General features: G+C 50.6%; 1 protein-coding gene across 1 annotated transcript; it reads right to left on the reverse strand.

Moving 5' to 3' along the window:
- Positions 1-1,736: 1,736 nt before the first annotated feature.
- CCT3 (chaperonin containing TCP1 subunit 3) lies at positions 1,737-18,417 on the reverse strand. Its single transcript, XM_053278569.1, has 14 exons — positions 18,264-18,417; positions 14,210-14,271; positions 12,944-12,994; positions 12,751-12,813; positions 11,594-11,690; positions 10,522-10,639; positions 10,207-10,393; positions 8,858-9,007; positions 6,868-7,000; positions 6,698-6,779; positions 5,536-5,716; positions 3,769-4,014; positions 2,525-2,656; positions 1,737-2,131 (listed from the first exon to the last, which is right to left on the reverse strand). The coding sequence occupies exons 1-14, from the start codon at positions 18,292-18,294 to the stop codon at positions 2,027-2,029; spliced, it is 1,638 nt and encodes a 545-aa protein (XP_053134544.1). The 5' UTR covers positions 18,295-18,417; the 3' UTR covers positions 1,737-2,026.
- Positions 18,418-18,423: the final 6 nt, after the last annotated feature.

Consider the following 18,423-nt stretch of genomic DNA (forward strand, 5'->3'; position numbering starts at 1 on the left):
TTCCCATGTTCCTATGATGCTATAATTAACTTCCCAGGTTTGAATGTATTATCAACTGTCCATAAACTGGATTTACACTTGCTCAATGGTGCAATGCAACCAGACTACACACACTGGTCAGGTCCAAATTCCCCATTGACTATGTTGCTGTAACAAGAAATTTAGCACCATGGGTGGGGTACTTTCAAGTGATGCCCTGCCCGGAAAGTGACCACTTTCCTTTACTGCTGAATATATCATTAAGAGGGAGAATTTCTTTGGATTGTGGTCAGGCTTCAGGTATCCCTGAAGATCTTTAAAATTTTAAGGTTTTAATTAGTGGGTGATTTTGAAATTGTTAACTTGTTTTAAGTTTTTGTATAGGTCTTGTTTGATGCTATTGTTAACTGCCCAGAGACGGAAGTTTGGGGCAATGTACAAATTTGAAATAAAATAAAATAAAAAATAAAATAAAAATATAAAAATAAATAAATAAAATAATATAAAACAAACAAAATTAAAAAAAGTAAATAAAATAAAATAAAAAATAAAAATCAAAGGGAAATGCCCCACAAAGGGCGAGATCGACAGCTGGGCAGGTTGTGCATTCATGTTTGACTTGTGATCCACTAAGACGTTTGTTCCCATAAAAGTACTGTAGAAACGAGAAGCTAAAAACGCTTTACAGTTTGGCCCGTCACTACTTACTTGATTTACTTGGAGGGATAGAAGTGGAATTGAGACAACTCAGCCAGGCCAAGAGGGAGTTGAGATATAACACGTCACAGCAGGACAACCGGAATGGGCTTCCAAACCAACAAGCCTTGCTCCCCCGGAGTTTACATGAACCGTACACAGCTGATGCTAATGGAGGATGTCCCAATGTGTTATTCCCCACCCATGAAAGGAAACCACTGCCAGTGGCAGAGTCCCTTGTTCTCCCACAACGGTCCTCTCCAGCACCACATCAATTTTAGATCTTACGATCTTTAGGCTTATAGCCTTGGAATTGTACACTGCCTCGTCAGTGGGCAGCCAACACAAAGTATCACCCACCTGTGTGTGCCCCATCTGACACAGAAGCATTTGGTTATTCAGAAATGACCCCTAGAGAGGGCTAAGCCAGAAATGGAAGCAGTACCCAGGCCAGAGGTTTGCAGAGGGGAAAAGCCAAGCCAGGGGGAAGTGGGGAAGTCACCCTGGGCCGACTACGGACACTTTCCACACACATCCTGTATTAACTCAAATCTAAGCTCACATCCCCCACCCCTGTTTTTTGATGCTATAAATCGAGGGGCTCGAATGCGGAGTCTTCTTCCTTCCAGAAAAACCTAGGTAGCATAAGGGAATCATCTTGAGAGTCGTCTTCTGTTTGGGTAAATATGGTTCATTACTTCAAGGCAGGGGTTCTCCAGACTACTACTCCCATCATCTCCAGCCACAATGGCCATAACTCACTGGGGGTGACGGGAGTTGTAGTCCAGCAACAACTGGGGACCCAAGTTTGAGAATCCCTGCATGGAGGGGTGCGCTCAAGTGCATATATGTAGTAACAAATAATGAGCGAATGTGACAATTGGGATTTGGAGACAGGTGCGTCATTCCCGTGGACTCCGAATCTGGACTGGCTGCAACCACTGTGTCGTGTATTAAGCCGCCCTGAAGCAACCCGATACGAGACCACCCAAAGCAAGAACCGACCGATACAGCTACATCGAGGGGAGAAGCGACCACCCCTCAGCCGAGAATTCAACCTCTGAATGTGAAGTGACGTTTTTATTATCAAAGCCACAAAGAAGCTACAGTATACACTTAAATAAAGCGTCAGTGTCTCCTGAATCAAAGGGTGGGACTAACGCACCAGCGGCCCTTCCTCCTCCTCTCCTCCGCCGGCTTCCAACAAACCAATATTATTTGGACTCGGATCGCTCACGAACCCAGGGTGGTCAAGAAAAGCAGGAGCCCACGTTTCCTCCGGGGTGTCGTTCTGTGGCCTGCGTGCCGAGGGGCGGGGCTTTCCTCAGGGGCTCCCCAACCCCGCCCCGAGTTACTCTTGGGGTGTGGCTGGGGCAGCCGGCTGCTTGCTTTGATCGTCCCCTTTCTTCTTGTGTCCTGAAACAATATCATCGATGCGCAGCAGGAGGACAGCAGTCTGGGGGTGGGTGGGAGGAAAGTACATCAGTTAACACGAAGGGCGTCTTGGAGGAGAAACTCCCCACCCAATAACCACATACGGATTGGGGGGGGGGGAATAGAGCGAACACTGGGAGCAATCCTGACACAGGGTTCCCAAAGAGAGCTGGCAGAAGTCAGATCTCAAGCCACGGAGCCGTCACTAAGGATGTGATGCCCCTGTGTGAAGTGGGAGCAGGCAGTGGGGATAACCAGAACGCAACAGAGGGCAGGAGCAGCAAGGGAGTGGCTTCCTGGAAGCTAGGGATGTTCCACTCGCAATCAACAAGGTGGGACCTACCCTGACCCCCCACGCCCTCCACCAAGGGGCCCTGCATCTGCCCACCCCGCTCCCTCGCGGCGCCTCCCTTACCTCCATTGCGGTCTTGTAGGTCTGCAGTTTGACCGACAGCGGCTCCCATATCCCCAGCTCCTTCATGTCCACCAAGGCGCCCGTCTCCCCGTTCACTCCCCAGGTCTGACTGCCTTCCTGGGTGTGCTTGGCCTGCAAGCGGGAACGGCAAGAAGCGTGTCACCACGGCTGCTCGCTGAGCTCAGCAACCCTGCTGGCTCTGCTGCCCCCAGCCCAGGCCCCCCACGCTCAGGCTCCCCAAAACAGTCAAGGCCAGATCCCCATTCAAGCAGTTGCCTGGACATTCTCAAAAGACCCCGTGCTCCAGGGCAGTCTGCGGTATTTGTGGTGCTGGAGACAAGCTGGAAAACACTGCCTTGCCCCACCAACATTTGCAAGGATCAAATCCATCCCAATGAGCTGCTCTACGGGGGGTGGTGGTGGGCTCTTGCCACCTGACTGGTGCCCCAATAATCTGCCTCACCTTACCTCATGAAAGGAGGGCCCTGAGGATCCCATCAACACATCAGCTGCTCACGCCGAGCTTTCTTTTTCGAGATACGTTCATACGAACATAGGAAGCTGCCTTCTACCAAGTCAGACATGGGTCTGACTCCCATCTAGCTCAGGATTGTTTACACAGACCGGCAGCGGCTTCTCCAAGGTTGCAGGCAGGAGTCTCTCTCAGCCCTGTCTTGGAGATGCTGCCGGGGAGGGACTTTGGGATATCTCATTGCTCTTCCCAGAGTGGTCCCATCCCCTATATCTTACAGCGCTCACACATGTAGTCTCCCACCCAAATGCAAACCAGGGCAGACCCTGCTCAGCAAAGGGGACAAGCCATGCTTGCCGCCACCAGACCAGCCCTCCTCCTGATCAGGCTTCAGTTGTGTCGGAGGAGATTTCCAGGGACGAATCACAACGCTACGTTCCCCACCCCTGACTGACTAGGCAGGGACCTGTGTTCCCTCTAACAGGGATTCCCAGACGTGGCTGATTACAACTCCCAGCATCCTCAGCTGCAATGGCTTGTGCTTGGGGATGATGGGAGTTGTAGTCACCAACTGCTGGGAATCCCTGTTGGAGGGAATTCTGGCAAAGACCCTACGGACCCTGTTTTAATACAATGCTGGATTCAGACGATCACCAAACAGTAACAGCAATGGTGAACGGCTAGGTTTCCGCACAGCTGAGAAGGGGAGTAACTCCGCTGACCACAGGCATGCACGAAGAGCAGCAGCAACAGCAGCGAATGCAGCCCTTACCCGCAGCGAGGTGAGTACCCGGATGGTACTGGCACCACAGTTCTGAATGAGGGTCCTGGGGATGACTTCCAGAGCCTGGGCCACCGCCCGGTAGGGCCACTGCTCCACTCCGGTCATGACCTTGGATTTTTCCGTCAAGGAGTGAGCCACAGCCATCTCGGAAGCCCCGCCTCCCGGCACCAGCTGGGGGTCAATCAAGACATTGCGACAGACCTGCATGGCATCGTGGAGGTTGCGCTCCACCTCCTAAGAGCAGAGAGAGAGAGAGAGAGAGAGAGAGAGAGAGAAGGAAGGCACAGGGTCACACCTTGAGCCAGCCACGTGAGCAAACGGGGGGTGGTGGGGGTCCCAGAGAGGGGCTGTGGAGGATGCTCAAAGGATCAGCTACCAGTTCGGTCTCGCATCCCATTAATGAAATTTTGAATGGAAATGAGGAAATGGGACAATATCATGAACAAAATATTCCGTGAGCCTGATAAAACCCAGCAAAAGACAAGGCTGCCCACAATCCACTGCACCGGCCTTGCGTCACAGTCTCCGCTAGAGTAGAACATCCACTCCACTCTTTTTCAAGCAGGGACCACTCCGGCAAAAAGACACCCCACAAAACCCTTCAGTGCGAGGACCATTTCTCACCATGCTAACCGCCACCCACTACTACACGTTTCTCGGTGCTGGGAGGATCCAGAGGTGCACCTAGGTAATTTTGGAGGCTGGAGCTAAGGGCCTTTTAGGCCCCGCCGCTGCCAGATAAACTGCAATGCACTATTTTTTACACCAGAACATGCTCAGGGAAAGCTGGAAACTCTTTTTGTGTATGCATTTTTTGAAGAGATTCTGAATAAGATACTTCTACAGAGATGGACAATCCTGGCACTTAAATTAGCAGGCTGCTCTGCATTTGCAGGCCCCTCAGGCCTGCCGGGGACGGGCCCTCTGCCCAGAAGTCCAAAGAGCACCACGGGGAGGGTCCTTAAGGAAAGACAGAGCCCTCTCTCAAGAGCTCTGGGAGGAAAGCGTCAGGAAGGGCTATACTTCCCAGCACTCGGTGCACACCTTTCAAGAGGGTGCAGCACTGATGCCAGGGGGACTGAGCAGAGCACCCAGCTTCGGCCGAAGCTTGACACAGGCCCAACAAACAATCAGTCAGGGAGGCAGTCTTGGGGTGAGAAGGGGACCACCACTGGCCCGTGGGCCTTAATGAAGAACACCGCTCTACTCATTTCCAGCACAGAGACACGACAGAGATCACCCAGTGCAAAGGAAGCTGTCTGCTCTATCTCTGCACCAGTGACTGCCTTGAGCTTGCCATGTGCCACGGAACAGCAACTCACGCAGAAATGCCAGGGAGGCCCTCTTCTGCAGGGTGGCCCTTTTCACCCAGTCGCGCTCTTCTATAAGCCTCTGGAGGGGAATCCTTTCCTGGCCCAAGAATGGAGCACACCTCCATTTTGGGAAGCTTGGAAAAACTTCCCAAGATGTGCCTTGGGCTATTTGTAGCCCCACCCACCCCGAATCCTGCTTCACACACTGGAGACCCTCCTGGACACTGGACCAGAAGGTGCACAGAAGAGTCCTTTTGGGTTCGAGAGCCAAAAGAGATTCAGGATCGCCTTTCAGGCCGGCAACACACATTCAAGCCTCACCCCTCCCTCTTCCCCCGGAACACTATTTAAGCCCCGCTCCCCTTCTCTCCTGCTGCGGATCTCTCCGCATCATGCCATTCTCTCCCAAAACTCTCCCCACTTCCCGCGAGTCGGCCCTTACTGCGAGAATCTCTTTGCTGGCGCCTCGGAGCATGATGGTGCAGGCCTTGGGCTCCTTGCAGTCGGTGATGAAGCTGAAGTACTCGTCCCCGATCTTCTTCACTTCAAAGAGCCTGGCCCCGGTCCCAACATCCTCCGGGCGCAACTCGTCCGTGCGGCTGACGATGCGTGCCCCACAGGCCCTGCCATGCCAGAGTTGAGGAAAACCCATCAACGTCGGACACTGGTTTATGCATCGATTTACATCCCTCCCACCCACCTTCCAAGGAGGCCAAAAGTCTCTGTCACATGGAGGGTCTTGCGTGGCCTTGTGAGAGTCATCTGCTACCTGCTCTACAGAGTTTTAGATAGGCCTGTATTATTGCCAGGTAAATCAAGCCATGCCATTATCTCCTCAAACACTCCCCATTTCCTGCTAGTACACAGTTACACAGGAAGCTGCCTTCTACTGAGTCAGACCCTTGGTCCATCAATCTCAGTATTGTCTACACTGACTGGCAGCAGCTTCTCCAAGGCTGCAGACAGGAATCTCTCCCAGCCCCATCTGGCGAGGGGAATCTGGCGATCTGGAATCGCATCCCTGCCCCAGGGAAACCCACCGCTGCCATAAGGACCAAATGTAAACTGCTCGAAGTGGTGACGGCAAGGAGAAAGCGCTCTTGAAACTGTAGAGGGGTGTGAGGAGAAGCATTTATCTATCTGTCAAATTCATAGGCCACCCCAAACTTCTTCCTCTGGGCAGTTAACATTAAAATCTTTGCACAGCAGAGTATGCTCTGATGGTAAAGAAGTTGAGCATAAAAGATTATGTGAAGAAATCAAGTTGAGTTAACACCCCCTCGCCCACCAAAATAAATATTAAGAAATATTAATATTAAGATGTCACATACTAAGGGAGAGCCATTGGGCAACATTCAAACAGGCACTAGCCTCCAAGAACAGCTGAGCAATTCTGACTGACTCTAAGCGACCAAAAGAGACCTATTAACAGCTCCTCATGCCTCTAGTGGCCAGAAGAGGTGACTGCAGTGCTAGGAGCAATGCTTTCAAATTCTTGTTTCGAAGAGAAGCCTCAAGGGTTTCCTAGCTGGCCTGGACTACGTTCGGTCAGTCACACACACACACACACACACACACACACACACACACACACACACCCCTACCTTGCAATGCGGTTGTTGTCCGTTTTCCTCACCCGGCGGATCGCACTGATGTTGGCTCTCATCAGGAAATGCTGGGCCAGGTCTGCAGCCAAAAGGGGCCACGTCAGTGCAAACACAGACAGAGATCTTGCCCCCAGATGTTTCCCCTGCGCCACACCTGTGCTCTTTACCTGAGATTCCTTTCTCTGTGATGATGAGGTCCGGCTTGACTCTGATCAGGTGCTCGCACATCTGCTGAATGAACTCCTCCTCCATCTGCAGGATGCGAGCAAAGTCCTCCTCGTGGGTGATTTCAATGTCGGTCTGCATGAAAGAATGCAAAGGCTTCGGGGTGAGTTTAAGGCCCAGGGCATGCATTTGGGAATGGCACCACACTCCGTCTGCCCGCATGCCCTACAAGTATTCCCATCGGCTGTCGCTTTGCCAGGGACCAGCCCTCCCCTGACCAGGGCCAGCAGAACTCCCGACTGCCCAGTGAGCAGGACAAGCAGTCATGAAGGCACAACACATAATACCACCACCTTGCATGGGCCTAACTGCAGCAGGTTCTCAAACTGGGGTCCCCAGATGTTGCTGGACTACAACACCCATCATCCCCCAGGATGGGAGCTATAATCCAATGACATCTGGGGACCCGAGGAAGAGCTGGGTGTAATCAATGGCTATTTGGGGGGATCTATGTGATCCCTTGGAAAGCCTTGTCATGGGAATATAAGAAGTTAACAAAGGATAGCAAAAGGTTATGCAGAATATCATACACGTACACACATATATGGTTTTCAGGGTTTTAATTGTTCTGACAGTTTAATTGTTTTTTAAGATGTTATAGTTATATTTATATTTCTGTTTTGTTATTGGTTTTAATGGTTTCTGTTTTAATTGTAAGCCACCCTAAGCCATTTCGGAAGGGCAGTATGAAAATCCAATCCCAATCCCAATCCAATCCATCAATAAATCACACACACACACACACACACTCTGCTGGATCAGGCCCAAGGAGGCCCATCTAGTCCAGCGTCCTGTTCCATACAGTGGCCCACCAGGTGCCCCGAGAAGCCCACAGTCAACAGAATCATGGCGCAGTACATTTGGGGTGCCAAACACGTATACTGCCTTGACAACAACAGAGAAGCTAGTACTGGAATAGAAAGATCCGCTTAGAGAGCAGCTGTCCCTTGGAATCAGCCACTCCTTAAAATTCTTTATGGTCATGTTTCCCCATCTTTTTTTTTTTTTTTAAACCTCGAGGCACACAAGTTATTTATTTATTTAGACTCAGAATTGCCAGCTTTGGGAGCTGGCTTGCTCCTCTGTGTTCTGGGACATGTCCTCCCAGTGCATTATGGGGCAAGCCAGCCGGAAAGCCAGGTGCTTAGACTCCCCACTTTTGGAGTGAGCCAGCAAGCCACAGCAGCCAGCGCTTCTCTATGGTTACACAGTTTATATTTTTCTGGTACACACCAAAAAATGTGCCATTATTTTCCTATGGTGCACACTTTGCACACAGGTTGACAGGCAGCACTCTCCCAGTCAATGGGCTCTCATTGCATTTGTTTGTACTGGGAGAACCAATGATGAGAGGACCAACCACATGAGAAGATCTACAGAGAACGAGGTCACCTCTATAAACCGGAGGAGCTGGTCTGCAGCCAGAGGGGCTCACATTCAGACCAAGAGCTGCAGGGAACACGGATCAGGTTAATGGGCCCCAAAGGGTTTTTGAAGGTGCAAACCTCTCCCTCAGCCAAGCGGTCCAGAATCCCACAGCTCTGTGGAAAGCAACTTGAACTCAGCTCTCTCTTGTGACTTCCCAACTCCACCATCAGCACAGAAGAGCAGAAGGATGTAGGTACATAGGAAGCTGCCATATACCGAGTCAGACCCTTAGTCCATCTAGCTCAGAGTTGTCTACACAGACCAGCAGCAGCTTCTCCAAGGTTGCAGGCTGGAGTCTCTCTCAGCCCCATCTTGGAGATGCTGCCAGGGAGGGGACTTGGGACCTTCTGCTCTTCCCAGAGCGGCTCCATCCCCTCAGGGGAAGATCTTGCCGTGTTCACACATGGAGTCTCCCATTCAAATGCAAACCAGGGTGGATTCTGCTTAGCAAAGGGGACCATTCCTGCTTGCAACCACAAGACCAGAGCCTCACACTCCCTGTACCTGGCTCTCGCCTTTCTTGTACTCCAGCGAGCAGTCCAGCAGGACGATGCGAGGGTTCTTGATGGTGCGACGCATCCGGGAGTGGGTGATGTCCTTGTTGATCATGACCCCACGGAGGACACAGGACTCCTCAATCATGCCGCCGGGAATCTGGGGGAGGCAATGAGACCAGAAGCTATTCAAATTTGGTCGCAACCACCACCACTTGGGAGGCCAGCAAACAGGAGAGGAGAGGAGAGGAGAGGAGAGGAGAGGAGAGGAGAGGAGAGGAGAGGAGAGGAGAGGAGAGATTGTGCCATTGAGTCGGTGTTGACTCCTGGTGACCATAGAGCCACATGGTTTTCTTGGTAGAATACGGCAGTGGTTTACCATGGCCTCCTTCCGTGCAGTCTGAGATGATGCCTTTCAGCACTTCGCTATATCGCTGTTGCCCAATATAGGAGCTCCCCATATTCTGGGAAACTCACCAGTGGGGATTCGAATCAACAGCCTCCTACTCTCTAGGCAGGTTGCTTCCCCGCAGTGGCATTAGGTGGCCCAGCCAACTAAGCTGCCGCTGAAATGACATCTCCCAGGGACAGTCTTGAAGTATTGAAGGCTTTGGAAACTCACATGCAAAAATCCAGATGGCCCTGGATATTCATTTCTAGGCAACTGGGCGAGACCCTATCTGGAAACAGTTCTGAGCCTCATCCATCCGGGTGATGGATGAAGACAGAAGCCCAGGGAGCCTTCTCCCGCTAATTTTGCCACGGGTTAAGTCTAGGGCACTAGATCTGTCCAAAGCAGGAGGAGAATGAGTGACTGGACATCTGCTAAGCAGTAGCAAAAGAAATTTAATGGAAAAGGTGGCCTCATGTGCATTGGCAGCTACATAAGTGTGAAGAAACCTTTCGGTCGCACACAGAACTGACTGTATCTGACCTTTTTGCTTCCTCGATTTTATTGCTGATGTCATTATAACCTACAGCAGAGGTTCTCAAACCTGAGTCGCCAGATGTTGCTGGACTACAATTCCCATCATCCCCAGCCACAACGGCCAGATACCAGTGTGGCGGGGGTGATGGGAGTTGTAGTCCAGCAACGTCTGGCAACCCAAGTTTGAGACCCTCTGACCAACTGCATAAACTAATAAGCAACTGTGTTATACCATGGTTCATCCATACTCGAAAGCAAATACAGGCTCAGCATGATCAATCATATTTACTGCTAATCAATCAACACTGCTTGCTTCATGAGCATAAGAGTGTATGTTAATGATTTCCAAACGACTTCAGATCTCTTCCTCCCAAGTCCATAAGAGATCCACCACAACCCAGATTCAGAAACACAAAAGTACTTCCCGATACCTTTTCGACTTTGGCGTATTTCTTGATGTCAATTTCCTTCCTGCCATTCTCCTCCAACTCTACCGTCCGGACGGCATCAAGGGCGATCTTGCAGGCCAGGTCGGACCAGCGGCTGATCGCCTTGGTGTTGATGGCGCTGTAGATGATTTTGAGCATGGCTTCGCGGTTGCCGACATCGACGGGTGTGCTGTGGAGATCAGACGCAAGGCATGTCACCCAGAAGGCCAATCCGCTTGGCTAGCGGCAGAGCAAACTGGGCAACTCTTATTGACACAACCGTCAACTTCCCTTCTTGCTCCTGGCTGCCCTGCTCACCTGATCTTTTTCAGGGCGCTGATCATGTCGTCCAGCGCCTTCCGGTACGCGCTGATGATCACCGTCGGGTGCATCTGCTGCTCGAGGAAGTGCTCTGCGACCGCCAGCATCTCTCCAGCTAAGCCAGAAGCAGAGGAAGGTTAGCAGGTGCTGCTGTTTAAAAGCGCCATGTGAAAAGAGGCGGGCTGGATGCATCCCGCACATCCCCATGAATAAGTCCACACACACCCCCCTCCCATATCAAGGTTTCTCAATAGGAAGCATCGATGCACAAAAAGCATGCTTCAGAGTAGGGGTTCCCAACTTGGGGACCTCAGATAATACAATGGCCACCACTACTACTACTACTAGTAGCATCACAGGAGCACCTCGTTAACAGTTTGTCCCTTGCCAATCGCGGGTTTTCCTAATCGCAGATTTTAGGATTCGTGACTGGGAAACTGTGCCCTGTATTGACAGCATGAACTCCTCCAATACGCGAGCACTGACCCCTCTGCATTATGGACGTCGCTGGCCTAAGTGCTAGTGCCCAGGGAGGAAATACAAACGGCATCTCATTGTAACCCTCGACTCTACTCCTGTACAAGCCCTGATGGAATGAACTAGAGTTGCCCAAGAGCACCATACTTTTATGAAACAGCAGTATTTTTCAGCGGCTCTTGTGTGGGCGAACTTCCCACCGGGAAACAGCATTTCTCACATGCCCTGTGGCACAGATCTGTCTCGTCCCTCATTGTGCTGCCCTCAATGGCATTCAAAATCGGAGCCTACCTCTCATCACAGAAAGAACGCATGAAGTGGGTTCTCGGAGGTCATTTCCGGCCACCCCGACACCGCAAATACACAGAAACTAATCCTCTGTGTTCATTCTGCATATGCCAGGGTCAGGTGCCTATTTTGGGACTGCGGATAGCAAGGTCCATCTGTATTTTACGGTGCTTCCATCCAAATACAAACCAAGCTTGCCAAAGGTGACAAACTATCACAAGACCAGCTTTTCTCCCCACCTACATCTTTGATTTGCTCCCTCTTCCTACAAGCACACGCACACACAAACCCCTCAAATTCTTACCAAGAATAATCACAGATGTAGTACCATCGCCCACTTCTTCATCCTGAGTGCGACTGATCTCAATCATGGTCTTGGCTGCTGGATGCTGGACTTGAATCTGCACAGAGAAAGGAAGGATGCACACACCTTGGTGCCGGAAGACACCTGCACTGAAACCTCCTGCAGTACCAGGAGAATTCAAACCAGGCCCAGCGAGAGATGGAAGGGACACAAGGCACACGATTTGGATCAACGCAGGACGCTAAGGCTATCTGGCCCTGAGCAGTGCCCAGATGGGAGGGCCAGCTGTGAACTGTACAGAAGCTACCTTGAACTCCTTGGAGGAAGAGCAGAGTATAAACAGAGACGAACACACACAGCTTAATTAAAACACTCAGTGCCCTTGCAAAGAATTCTCACTGTCAATGCAGAAAACAACTTTTTAAAAAGGCAGTTAAGACACATTTGCTCACCCAGATTTTTAATTAGATTTACAGTTTTAATAGTTTTTAAGTACTGTGTTAAATTTTAGATTGTTTTAACCTTCTTTGTTTTGTTTTGATTTGTATTGTTTTACTGTAAACTTCCCAGAGACGTCAGTTTTGGGCGGCATAAAAATGTGCTAAACAAATGAACGAAATTCCTTGTCTTTTTTCTTGGCCATTCAACGAAAGGTATTCTTGGCAAGCCAGCTCTGGGAAGGGGGAGAAAAATGACACAGCACCAGCAATCGGAAATGAAAAGGGGGCGGGGGGAGTCCCAAAGGTTCTGGTAGATTTCAATCAATTTATTTAATCTATCTTTTTCCTGATGCATTTCATGGGTTCAATATCGCCTAGCGCGTTTCAAGCTGAAATGCTCTTCTTCAGAGGCGATTCTTAAGGAAATAAAAGTTGATCACAATAGGTTGTGTTTCTCTGAAACTACTGTGATCAAGTTTATTTCCTTAAGAATTCTTAAGAAGAACATTTCAGCTCAAAACGCATTAGGCAATATTGAACTCATCGATATTGATCAGATGGATTAAACAAGTTCACCGAAATCTACCAGCAGCTTTGGGAGTCTTCTCCCCTCACCCCTTTTTCATTTCTGGCTGGTCAACAATACCTGCCAAGACTTGCTAGACATTTATTTTTTCACACCACAGCTGCCATGGAGTCCACATCAATGCAACTTACTTCTCTAAGAATAGCATTCCCGTCGTTGGTCACCACGATCCCACCCATTGGATCCAACAGCATCTGCGTTGGGATGGAGAAATGTGGTCTGTTAGCCCTCCTCCACAAAACTTGGCACAAACACAAATCTATTCTGCTGCTTTCTCGTCACTGCCAGTTAATAAAGCAGGGGCGGGGGGAAGAGGTCTCTCACCTTCATCATGGCCCTTGGTCCTAAACATGTTCTGATGATATCAGCAATGGTCTGGAACAAAAACAGAAGAAAAAAAGGATTTTAAAAAGAGAAGCAAGAGGGAGACGATGCCTAGGCTGAACGAGCTGGCAGTGAGCTTCAGAAGCAGGGCGATGTAAGATAAAACTGGTGAAGGTCAAATGAGCCTTGCCATGTAGCGGCTGAGATCTCATGAATGTTCATGAACATCTCAGGGGGAAGCTGTCACTGAGACAGTGCTTACAAACAGCGCCACTTCTGCAGAGCCAGGAGGAAAGGTTCTAAGGCACAAGGACAGGGGAACCTGTGCACTGCTGGTAGGAAGGAAGGGAGTGGAGAGGCAAGGGGACTCAGGAGAGTGAGAGAAGGGAGGCAAAAGAGAGAAGGATATGAGATCTGATGGCTCAGAGGCATCGTAGAGATCAGCAGCCGCCAGCCTTTTCAGACCCAAGACCCTTTGCAGGAGCATCTTGTCCTAACAAGGGTTTGGTGGGGGGGGGGTGCCCAACGAGACAGAGCTATCATAGGGACATAGGAAGCTGCCTCAAACCAAGTCAGAGCATTGGTCCAACTAGCTCGGTATTATCTGCACTGACTGGCAGCGGCTTCTCCGAGACTGCAGGCAGGAGTCTCTCTCTCAGCCCTATCTTGGAGATGCTGCCAGGGAGGGGATGTGGAACCTTCCACATGCAAACAAGCAGCTGCTCTTCCCAGAGTGGCCCCAACCACAGAACATATTCCAGTGCTCACACATGTCATCTCCCATTTACATGCAAACCAGGGTGGACCCTGCTTAGCCAAGGGGGCAATTCATGCTTGCTACCACCAGTCCAGCTCTCCTCTCTGGTTCCCAGCAGCTCTGGTTGCTCCTCTCTCTCTCTCTCTCTCTCTCTCTTATCCCACCCCAGTGTAAATGAGAGCAGGGTTGCCTGCAGACTGGCCATTCGTCGGGGAGAGCCGTGTGCTGCAGAAGCTCCAAGCAGAGCTGCAGGCCCAATCCAGCAGGAAGCGATCCAGTACCAGGTTTTTGCAGAGCTCCCATTCAGTTAAATGAGAATGCAGAAGAACAGACACTCCACTGGACTTTGTACTTTCAAACCTTGGATCCCAAGCCAGAATTTTCACACTGCCTGCTGCCTCAGACATGTTTCTATCCCTCTGAAAGCGCTTGATGTTCTGCTGTCAAACAGCAGATTAACAGACAAGCTGCACTTGTCTTCTTTTCACATTTCAGTGCCCGCCCTGTACCTTAGCAGCATTTATGTTTCCAGCCTGGACTTTCTTTCCAGATTCACGCTTGGTGTTCTGACCTAAGGCAAACAGAGAAAAGAAGAACAATGACTAGAACAGCTCAATCTAACTTATTCATAAAAATAACCTATAACTTGTTCACTGGCGAGAAGTTAAGCTTCTTGGGCAAGAACCAGTCTTTTTTTCTGTAAAACATTTTAAACATAAAACACTGTAAAACACAACATGTGTTTTCCCCCTTCAAAGCCTTCCTCAAAACCTTTCCCCGCCTGTTCCCATTTTTGCAACAAAGTCTAAATAATGTTTATGCTTTTGTTAGCATTCATTCTGACTTTCCTTCTGTTTTTCCTCCACCAGCAGACAGACTGTAAACTTCCTGGGCAAGAACCAGGTTTTTGTTATTGTTGTTATATTGTAAAACAAAACATTTGTTGATGATGCTACAACAGTAATTTGAGACTTAAGTTTTTGTATATATAACCTTTAATTCTTCAAACCAATAAGATCATGTCCAAAGGGAACAGAAAGCTAAGAATTCTGCAAATGGTGGCAGATAAGCATGAAAATCACTTCTTCAGTAACCCTGAAGAATCTTACAGCAATTCCCTGCACCAGAATGGCTGTTAAAAGACTATTTATTTGCTACTGCAACAAGCTCAAGGGCTGCAATTCAATAGGAGAGCATCAACTTTGCATACAGAAAATCTCAGCCTGCTTCCCATTTTCCCTATGAAAGTTGTGCGTTATAATACTAGCCAAAGAAAATGAGTCCCCGCCCCAGGGAGACTACAATCTGAAGTCCGATAATGGGGAGCGGGGGCGAAGAAAGGGCCAGTTGGAATGAAGGTGAGGAGAACTCAGAAACAGAGAGGACTCTGCTTGACCACAGAGCATGGTCTAAGGGCACACGATACAGCCACCTTGCTGAAGCTAAGCAGGTCTTGGTGTGGTCAGTGCCTGGATAGGAGACCCATACATGCCACCTTTGGGGATGGGGACCGTAAGTCAGTGGCAGAGAATCTGCTTTGCATGCAGAAGGTCTCAAGTTCCGTCCCTGGCAGCATCTCTAGGTAGGGAAGGAGAGACTCCTGCCGGAAACCTTGGAGGGCTGCTGTATAAGCAATACTGAGCTAGATGGTCTGACTCAGTATAAGGCAGCTTCCTATGACTGCACGACACGTTACTTTTTCCAACAGGGAGATTAGTCTCTGTATGCTATGTAATGTTGCAGGGGCATGGAAAGAGCATCTTCTCTGCAGAAGAACTATAATACATGCAATAGCTTCCCAGTCCATATACCCACAACCGAAGTGGGGTGGGGGAACCCACTCAATGAGCAATAATGACTCTCAAAAGATATGAATGCTCATATTGGAAAGAGTAAAACAAAGGGACCTTTAAGGAGGAGACTGTAAACCTGACAGCTGCAACCTCCATCTCTGCCTTGCCAAAACAGATATTCAGAATTATCCCAGCCAGTGTTCCCTCTAAGGCATGCGTACGTGCGCACACTCACACAAGTTTTTTGATGTCCACTCAGTACATTTTAGATCCCGCTCTGGTTAAATCAGGAAGGCCCCACTCTGAATGCACATGGTATGCACACACTGCCTTGATATTGCAGCCCAGAACAACACTCATTCCGCGCACAGATGAAAAAAAAAAAATTAGAGAACACTGATCCCAGCTATGAAGCCAGTGGAGAAAAGGGCCGTCAATAGCTTAATTTCTCCTCTCAACTGCCTGGCCCCAAAATGAATTTGGATCTTGGCAGAGACCAAAAGAAACCTAACTCCCACAGATTATGAACGGCACAGATGCTTAGTCATCTGAGAATATTGGTGTCTGTGGCCAAAAGTGGATCTGAGGAACCCTCCCGCCTCGTCATACTCAGAAAACGCAGCCTACTTTAGATCTCCCCTGCTGTCCTGCTAACATCTCTGCAGCCTGTAATCGGCTACACACACGTGCTGTGCTCTGCACCGGGGATCCACACCCATATCGGGCCACTTCCTCTGCTCTCTCTATCCACTCTGACAAATCCAGATTTGCATCAAATCTCACTCAGATTCTCCTCTTATGAATGGAAAGGAGGGCGGCCCCACAGAGGCAGGAGGAATCTAATAGGAGATTAACCCAATGCCCAAGGAGACCGTTGGAGGCAGCGAGGACAGGCTGAGCAATGGGAATAAAACGGCAACGCCCGCCTACTGAGAATAGTACAAAACACACACCCCGGGGGAAGAGCAACAGAATTTCAATACAGTCAAGCACATGGACAACGTCAAAAAAGGCCAGGCAATGGAGCTCTCTTGATGGACAAGATAGCCACATAGCAGCCCAGGAACCTGCCCTATATGGAGTTGAAGCCTTGGTCCATCTAGCTCAGTATTCTAGGCTGACAGACAGTGGCCCTCCAAGGTTTCAGGCATCTTTCCCAGCCCTACCGGGAGATGCTGCCAGGGATGGAACTTGGGACCTTCTGCATGCAAAGCAGATTCTCTGCCACTTAGTTACGGCCCCCATCCCCAAAGGCACTGACCACACTGCATGGGTATCCCATCCCGGCACTGACCACACCAAGACCTGCTTAGCTTCAGCAAAGTGGCTGTATCGTGTGCCCTCAGGCCATGCTCTGTGGTCAAGCAGAGGCCTCTCTGTTTCTGACTTCTCCTCCTTTAACCTCACCTCAATTCCAACTGGCCCTTTGTTCTCTCCCCATTATCTGACGCCAGAGTGTAAGCTCCTTGGGGCGGAGGCTCATCTTTTCCAGCTAGTATTATAATGCACAAGGGGAAAATGGGAAGCAGGCAAAGATCTTTGAGAACTTCAGCAGAAATAGGGGTTAGGGTTAGAATTACTTAGAGTGAGGCAGGGGAGGAACAGAGCACATCTTACAATGCGGGGGTGGGTGGGTGGGTGGGTGGATGAAGCCTGTTTACCCATCCAGGGGATTACTGATGGAGGATGAGCATAAAGGATGAGGGCGGGCATTACTGGGCCTAATGGGAAAGGCCCCACATAATGAAGGGGGTGTGCGTTAACAATAGTGGCAGGTTGTTTTCACAACAAGCAAAGTTGGCTATGCAACTTTTATGCAGTTTACACCGCAAGAGAAAAGAGAAGATGGTTCCCTATCCCAAAAGCTGTTAAAAATGCATACATGGATGAGTGGGGCTGGGGTACTGGGGGGGGGGTGGGGAAAGAGAAGCCAGGTTGAATCCCACCCTCTTGTGAGGCTGGAGCAAGGAATGATGGAGGGGGCTGTCTCTGAGAGGAGCAGAGCAAGGGGCCACCATTCACACCCGCAACTTGCATCCTAAGTGGGGTGAGGGGCCGCCAGACATGGGGTGAGTGGGGGGCTGAGCTCACTGGGGCAGAGCAGGGAGAAGTAGGGCATAGGGGTCCTCTTTGAGGGCTCCTGCATGAAAGGATGAGAGGGGATGGTCGGGGGGGGGCACACAGGGAGAGAGAGGCCAGGTGGGGCCCCAATTTGCAAGTGTAGAGGAGGATGAGGCAAGGAGTTATGGGAGGGGGAATCTCTCTGAGGTGGGGGTAAGAACAAGGAGCCCCGAACCATGCCCCAACTCAAAAGCCCAAGGAACGGGGGTCATCTTTGGGGGGCTACGGCACGAATGGGCTGTGGGGTGTAAGGAAAGAAGGATCAGGCTGGACCCCCCACCCCCTTGTGAATGTGTGTGTGGGGGGGTTGAAGCAAGGATTAGTGGGGAGGGGTCTCCGGGGGGGCAGAACAAGGGGCCCCGATCCTTCTCCCCACTTGAAGCCTCAGTGGCCCGTCTAGCCCGGGGGGGGTGTTAAAGAGAGAGACCCATATCTGGGCGTAGTATGTGGGGGGGTCGTCTTGTGGGGGCTCTCTCTTAGGGGGATATGGGGGAGAAAGATCCCCACATCCTGGGGGGAGGAGTGGAGCGAGGCCTTGACGTGGGGTGGGTGGAGGGAGGCGCCTCGTTAGGGGGGGATCAGTGGGGGGGGTGTCTCCGCCTCCCCCCCGCAGTGGCGCTGCAGCCCCTCCCTTCCGCCCCCGACTCACTGAGCACGAGGACGGGTCGCGGGCCCATCATCTTCGCGGCGAGGCGAGCAGGAACCTGGCGCGGAACCTTCTGGAGGAGCAACCCGAGAGGGAAAAAAGGGCCGTTTCACCGCGCCCGGGCAGCCTAACCCGCCTGCCGCGGGCGCCCGGCCAATCCGCG

Source organism: Hemicordylus capensis, chromosome 14 (genome assembly GCF_027244095.1).
Source record: "Hemicordylus capensis ecotype Gifberg chromosome 14, rHemCap1.1.pri, whole genome shotgun sequence".
Classification (NCBI taxonomy): domain Eukaryota; kingdom Metazoa; phylum Chordata; class Lepidosauria; order Squamata; family Cordylidae; genus Hemicordylus; species Hemicordylus capensis.

Coding starts and splice junctions, on each gene's coding strand:
- CCT3 (XM_053278569.1), bottom strand. CDS start 18,294: ATGATGGGCCCGCGACCCGTCCTCGTGCTCA. Junction 12,995..14,209: donor GAAACATAAATGCTGCTAAG/GTACAGGGCGGG, acceptor TTTTTGTTCCAG/ACCATTGCTGATATCATCAG. Junction 10,640..11,593: donor TACATCTGTGATTATTCTTG/GTAAGAATTTGA, acceptor CTTCTGGCTTAG/CTGGAGAGATGCTGGCGGTC.